At 39.5% G+C, this 6,894-nt stretch overlaps 1 protein-coding gene across 1 annotated transcript; it reads right to left on the bottom strand.

The window, feature by feature from the left end:
* Positions 1-1,559: 1,559 nt before the first annotated feature.
* On the bottom strand, positions 1,560-3,976 carry tnni1c (troponin I, skeletal, slow c). The gene is made up of 7 exons (XM_071500410.1): positions 3,827-3,976; positions 3,543-3,581; positions 2,766-2,807; positions 2,516-2,647; positions 2,319-2,408; positions 2,045-2,227; positions 1,560-1,965 (listed from the first exon to the last, which is right to left on the bottom strand). The coding sequence occupies exons 2-7, from the start codon at positions 3,576-3,578 to the stop codon at positions 1,864-1,866; spliced, it is 585 nt and encodes a 194-aa protein (XP_071356511.1). The 5' UTR covers positions 3,579-3,581; positions 3,827-3,976; the 3' UTR covers positions 1,560-1,863.
* Positions 3,977-6,894: the final 2,918 nt, after the last annotated feature.

The raw sequence follows: 6,894 nt of genomic DNA on the forward strand, positions 1-6,894 counted from the left end.
AAATCTAACTGAAACTGTAAAACTGAACTATTCTGGCTATTCGTTTCATGTCTAAAGACAAAACAAAAATTATGGACAAATGGACAAAAGTTTATCTTACTTTGTGGAACAAGCTCTGCGTGTGTATATCAGCAATGTTGGGCGTAAACCTTACATTGTAGTAGTTTGCATGTTCTGACTTAAATTGATTGATCATTTTTGTGTCTATGGGATGGATGGATGAAACTTTTAAAGCTATAGGCTGTGGATTAAATCAAAAGCTAGTTGTGTCGTTGGTTAAAGTCTCATATTTGTGATGAGTTTGTCATCTGAGAGCAGAGTCATGCAGAGAAAGTAGACAGGCACACAACAGGGTCCTTTGCAAACCACAGTTTGTATTTTGTCCTCTATGTTTAACGGTGTCTTGTAGCTTTTCGATTGTAGCATTCAGAACTGATGGTGCAGACACCTATGGATGCAAAGGCTGAAGTGTTCTCTCCTCATTTTGGGTATTAGCTAAAGGTCTGTGCAGATGTGGTGTGGAGCTGCGGTTTAGCATATGCTGCTTCTCAATCCTATGAATCTTTAACACACCCACAGTATCCACACAAACCACAGCCCATTTAGCAGTGTCAGAACATCATACACAAGCCAATAGCAGAAAAATCGACACCCACATAATGAGTTCATGAGGCAATTACCCTCCCTAGGTGACGCTCTGCAAAATACTCTGTCCGGCATGAATGCCAGTGAAAGCACAAGTAATGCGTAACTAAATATTTACAAAAAATCTGTACAAATTGTGATCATGATAAAAATACTGATTATTTTCTGCTGTTTGGGTAGTCCTGCAACTACATGATGCAGCTCTTCCAAAGTAGTGAATCTAGCTGTTTCAGATCTCAGATAGGGAGAGGTTCCTGATAAATATTTTTAGCAAACAACACAAGAAACACAAGCCTGGGGAGACTGTACAACTGCAGCACGTGAGGAACATTCTACAGTGATAATGAAAATACTCTGCATAGTAAGAATAACAGTCTGACTGTACACTGGCATTCAAACACAGGTACATACTGTATTTATACAGATTCTCACCTGCACTGCTGACGCCATCATGTCACACTCCATTATTCAACCTACCTCTTACTGACACGCTCCGATGCCAGTCCAAGGACAGCCATGGTGTGTGACGGTGTTTATTGTTTACGAATGGGGGGTGGGGGTGGGGGTCAAGAGGAAAGGCTAAGTATATCCTGGCTCAGACAGAAAATATCTCTGGTGCTTTGACACTGTAAGTCAATGGCATACCTTAGCGAAGACAATGTACGGGAAAAACTAGCTACAATACCCCTTTCATAACTGTCTGACTTGATCATTTGAAGTCCAGTGCAATTACAAATGTTAAACCTGCATAATATTACAACTCAGTTTAAGTTCTTCCAACCAAACTATTAAAACCAACTGGCTGTGGATGTTTTATGTGTTGCAGTATTAGAGAAGAGGTCACATTTAGTTACTGTATGTTACATATTTGCTTCAAATCTATTGTGTGATCAATGTGTGAGCAACGCAAAAGATGTGGCAACGTTTACAAATTTATTGTATTTTTATACATGACAGCAATATCAGGTAGTAATAGACTATGTATTCACATGGATATTTTACAGATGAATCACGTGGGAACAGAATAAAAACCGCGGTCACGTGTATTCTTACACTTGCCTCAGTCATTTTTTTCATTCTTTAAAGCTTTTCATTTTCTTCTTTTCTCTTATTTGTTTTTGTTTTATTTATTGCATTTTTTTTTGTTTGATTATGTATTTATATTTATCCACTTTGGTTCCCAACATCATGCAGTGTTTGCGCACTACAAGAACTTTTTTATTGGACACCGCCCGCAGCATCAAACATCTTCTTCCTGCCCTCCATACCAGACATGGCCTCCACGTTTTTACGCCAGTCACCCACCTCCATGTTCAGCTCCTAAAGTTTTCAGAACACACATTGGTCAGGTCACTGTGTTTTTACAGCCCCTGCCCCCCCTTGATTTGCGTAGCCATACCTTTTCTTGTTTGATGTCTTCTTTCTTTACAGATTTGAGGTTTGCCCTCAGGTCCATGGAGCCCTTATTTTTGGATCCAAACAGAGCTTTCAACATCTCATCTGCTGACACTCTCACCTTCCTCAGAGCTGGTTTCTTAAACTTTCCTCCGAGGTCCTGCACCTTCAGCTTCAACTCATTGATCTAGAGATGGTGAAAAAGCTTTGCCGATGAGTTTATATTCATATTATATTGAGCGTGTTTTACTCAAATCTGGTTCGTGTTGACATCATACATCTCTGTTGTTCTTGATGACTTTGGCCTCACAGTCGTATCGCTCCTCGTCCGCCACATCAATCTTCGCGTGAATCTGCTTACAGAGTTTCTACGGAACAACAGCAAATAAAAATATACAGAGTATGTTTCAGTACCTGGGAAAGACACTGTTTTCCTTTATGGTGAGCTTTGGGGTTGTTTGTGTGTGTGACTCACCTGCAGGTCATCCATGTTCAAACCACTGAACTGCAGTGGTGGAAGCTTCTCTCCCAGGTAGAGAACCTTCTCTTCTTCTTTTGCAGCTTTCTCTGCCTCCAGCTCCTCCATCGCACGTGTCAACAAGAGGATCTGGTCAAGTCAAAGGTGACACGGAGAGATGTACGGTGTATGAGATTGTGGTGCATAATCCCCACCTAAATTTTCATGTTTGCTAACACATATATTTTATATGTCATTACGTCTTTACCTTCAGTGACAGCTTGCGGGAAGCTGAAATCTTGCATTTGGGCTGTAAATAACACAAAAGATTACATAATACAGACCTTTTAACTATAATGATGCAATTTACACAAGTTCTTTCTCAGATTAATAGAATATTGTTCTATCTATAGCAATAGTTTGGCACAAATTACTGTTTGCTGCTCTTGTAATAGCCTCATGCTCTCATGTCATGCTCACTACTTGCTGGCTATGTACCTACTCAGTGTAAAAAAAAAAAAAAAAAAGCAGCAGGTCACAAAGACCCATATTAATAGATAAAATACTACATGTTGCCTCTTGGTCACATTATGGAAAATTAATCTATCAGTGTGACCCTGAAGTAAATAGCCATACAAACTGTTGGTTTACTTCACAGATATCAAACTTCTTGTGCCTGAAAACCTGGTTTAATCTTCACAAACATTTCAAACATTTCATGCTAAGGTTGATACTCCTGAGCAGTGATATAGTTTAGTCCATGCTCAGTGCATCCCGTGAGGCTGAATCCATTAATTCAGACTGTTCAGCCGTGGTGAGAAATTCCTCCACACTTCAGCAGGCTATACATGTAACATTTGTTTTCTGTATTATATCTATGCTGCATTATGTATTCTCTAACTAATAACTTGACCCATTGATATGACCCATTGGCTTTGCGATACTGTTTCCCAGGGAATCTGTTGAGCTGAGTGAGAAGTCATAGCAATGCGAGCATGCAAGCACATAACTTATATTCATAAACAAAATTCAAAGAAGTACCTACCTTTGTGTCGGCCTTGGGGGCCATGGGTGCTGGCATGTACTGAAGAAAAGGAATAAATACAAGAAATTAAGGCTATATCAAACATCGAATTCTGACTGTTTTCCTCATTACTCAGATTAGATGGCACGGGATGACATGCATGTTGTAACTTACATCACTGTGATGGCCATGCGGAGTTTGTTCAGAGATATTCAGCGATACACAAGCAAACCGATACAGTTATTATATTATAGGCCAATGAACACACTGGAAAAATAAACTCTTAAATTGTGTGATAATGGGACTTACTCATCAGACATTGTTGAACTTTTAGGATGTTGTTAGAGTTGAAAAAGAAAAAAATAGTCCAGAAAATGACCTCCACTATCAGACCCTACATTCATATACTAGGGTTAGAAATCAGAATGGTGTTTAACTGCAGCTGGTTTTTATATGTCAGAGCTGTGCATTGAAGATCCTCTATTGAGCAGATGAATCACTCAACAAATTCTGGTTTTAAAAAAAGTGAGCTCTAGGAGTCAGAGTTAACACTGATTTGCCTTAGTTAATTTGTAGCTGTGCTTCCAACATTTACTTATTAGTAGCCACTTCACTAACACAGTGCATGTAACAACAAAGTCATAGTGTGTATTCGAAACAACTGATCCGGTTTGGTTGTCAGATCCTGTTTATCACATTATACACATAACATTTTTTTTCAGGGTATACACAATTTGAATCAACATATTTTGAATGTTTTCAAGGGGAATTTTTAGTGACATAAGAAAGGACTCAAATCAGCAACGAATTCAGGATAACATCTGTGGTGCCTGGAAATGAGGACATAGTGAGATGTCTTCTTCTTTTCCAGCTACTCCAGTAGTAGGCATTGTGACACCACCCACCTCTCAGCCAGAAATTATTGGTCGGTCACTGGGATTATCAGTAAAGCTCCGCTTGTTAACTCAACAACTCTTTACTGGCTGATATGATTATCACCTCTGTTGGAAACGATGAAGTCCTATTACCGAGACAAATGGATCTGGGCTGAAATTTAAATAAAGTAATTTAAATCCTGGACAACTGTATTCCTCATAGTGCCGGCATATATGAGTCACAACTGTGAACTTGTAGTCATACTTCAGGGTATACTGAAATAAGTCCTTTAGTTTTTCTGATATAGAGACACTTTTGTGTTCACTGTATTTCTGTAGGGAAAGACAAGAACCACAGACATGACTGTTCTTTATGTTTATGTTGCTCCACAATAGATGTCACGTTGCTGTGGTGCTATGTCTGTCATCCACACAATGTGGTGCACCCATTGCTAAACACATTGTTGGATTAACCTGTTAGAGGCCCAGGGTGCAAACAATTTCCTATCAAGTACGGAGAACACAACAGAAACTAACCTTCACCCCTATTTTGCAATTCTACCTGGAAACAGATTTTTTTGGTTTGCTGTTTAATCAAGCTAATTAAACACAGATCACCATAGTATTGCAGGCACTATTTCACACTATATTGTAGCTTACTTAAGTGTTGCGAATTCCAATGAACAAGACTGAGATTTTTCTTAATACATCCATGGTAAACAGGCATTGTGTCTACCGTGCTAACTTACTTTAGTGTGTTAGCATGCTAACATACACTAATTAGAATAAAACACAAAGCACAGCTGAGATTACCAGAGTTATTACAGTTCATCCTGAGGAGTACATTACTGTAACACATTCCATGACAATCCATTCAACAGTTGTTGAGACGTATCTCTAAAAGACACAGATGCCCATCCTATGGCGGAACTAGAGGAAATGTCATGGGGTCACCACAAACATTAAAACTTAATGAAAGTATGTGCAAAATTTCAGAGTCATCAATCCAACACTTCTTAAGCTATTTAAGTAAAAGCAAAAAATGTCAACCAATTGGTGGTGCTGTGGGAAAAGTCAGGTGATCACCAAAGTCAGTAGCAGTCAATGAAAATTTGTTTGCTGGACTGGTATTTGAGCAGTTCTTCAGCTGATGTTTTTATCCAGTATGGTGGTACATAATGATACAAAAAAAAACCTTCCATGGTATATTTGTGGAACACCTGTACTCTAACTGATGCTAATACATGACCTTCACCGGTGTCAAAGTTTTTATCATACCACAAATACCATAAACAAAATTTGAACATAAATAAAAGTATTAAAATGTGGTTGTGTTTCTCACATATAATACGCCAAAAAGAGTAAGAGACAACAAGCGACTGTTGTGAAGAGTACTGCTTCAGTTTTGTCTAAATTTATTGCTGCAGGGGCACATGCCCCAACTCAGTGTCATTTGACCTCTGCACAGCCTTGAGCAACATCATCAAGAATTCAGCCTGCACCGTTCACCCACTCTTCATACTTGTATGTTATTTGACAGGGTCACAGAGAGGCTAGAGTCCCAGCATGCACCAGGGACGGCAGGCTATGCTGCACTTCACCTGACTTGTATATCTTTGGACTGTGGGACATACACAAACACCACAGCTGAGATTCAAACCAAGGGCATCTCTTTGATGTGAGGTGACAGTGCTAAACACAAAAATAATATTTTTCTTATTTGCAACAGGATGTTTTCAGGTTAATGTGGGATTATCGGGATGCGGTGAATGTCTGCTGCTCTGTTGTCACTTTTGAGATGGACAAGTTTTGCACCCCTCGCTATGTTTTATATGGAGTCAGGTTTAGTGAAGTCCCCCGCTGTGGGATCAACAACTGTTCAAATCACTTTCCTGTCCCTCTGTAATTAATTCAACATACTGTAATGATCAAGGCTAGTGATGTCAAATAGGATTTCAGTCAGTTAAAGAAAAAATGTGACCTTTGAGATGGGTCCAGGTAGAGAGAAGGTGATTGTACTAACATTTACAGATGGTCATATGTGTGTAACTTAATCTTGAGTGATGACTCTTTCTTCATAGTTCCAGGGATGGCACAGACATTTGTCTTCATAGATACATGCTGACCAAAAATACCAGCCTATAGTCTGACTTCTCCCTCTGGGCAGGTGACAAGCTTTAGGCTGCATGATTTAATTCAGACAAATCCACCTGGCACAAGGCTCAATACTTCATGACAGAGAGGCCTCAGCAGCACCTTTTCAGAGAGCACTGCTGAAACAAGTACAGTAGGATGTAGGCCAGCCAAATAATCAGATTCTTGTTTTGAGGAACAGTTGGAAATTCATTTGCATTATACCAACGCAGGCGTGCACACACACACACACACACACACACACACACACACACACACACACACAGTCAAAGGCTCTTAGCCCCAGCCATTTGTTCCTATTGAAACTGTACATTTTTATGAACAGGCTACAGACATAGAGTAAC

Source organism: Trachinotus anak, unplaced genomic scaffold (assembly GCF_046630095.1).
Source record: "Trachinotus anak isolate AG129_WGS33_773 ecotype Australia unplaced genomic scaffold, CSIRO_AGI_Tana_v1 ptg000002l, whole genome shotgun sequence".
In the NCBI taxonomy this organism is placed as follows: Eukaryota; Metazoa; Chordata; class Actinopteri; order Carangiformes; family Carangidae; genus Trachinotus; species Trachinotus anak.

What these genes read in the sequence shown, in the direction of transcription:
- tnni1c (XM_071500410.1), bottom strand. Translation starts at nt 3,578, where the DNA reads ATGCCAGCACCCATGGCCCCCAAGGCCGACACAAAG. An exon ending in TGAACATGGATGACCTGCAG is followed by an intron (nt 2,409 to 2,515) that starts GTGAGTCACACA and finishes GTTGTTCCGTAG; the next exon opens with AAACTCTGTAAGCAGATTCA. An exon ending in TCATCAAGAACAACAGAGAT is followed by an intron (nt 2,228 to 2,318) that starts GTATGATGTCAA and finishes CACCATCTCTAG; the next exon opens with ATCAATGAGTTGAAGCTGAA.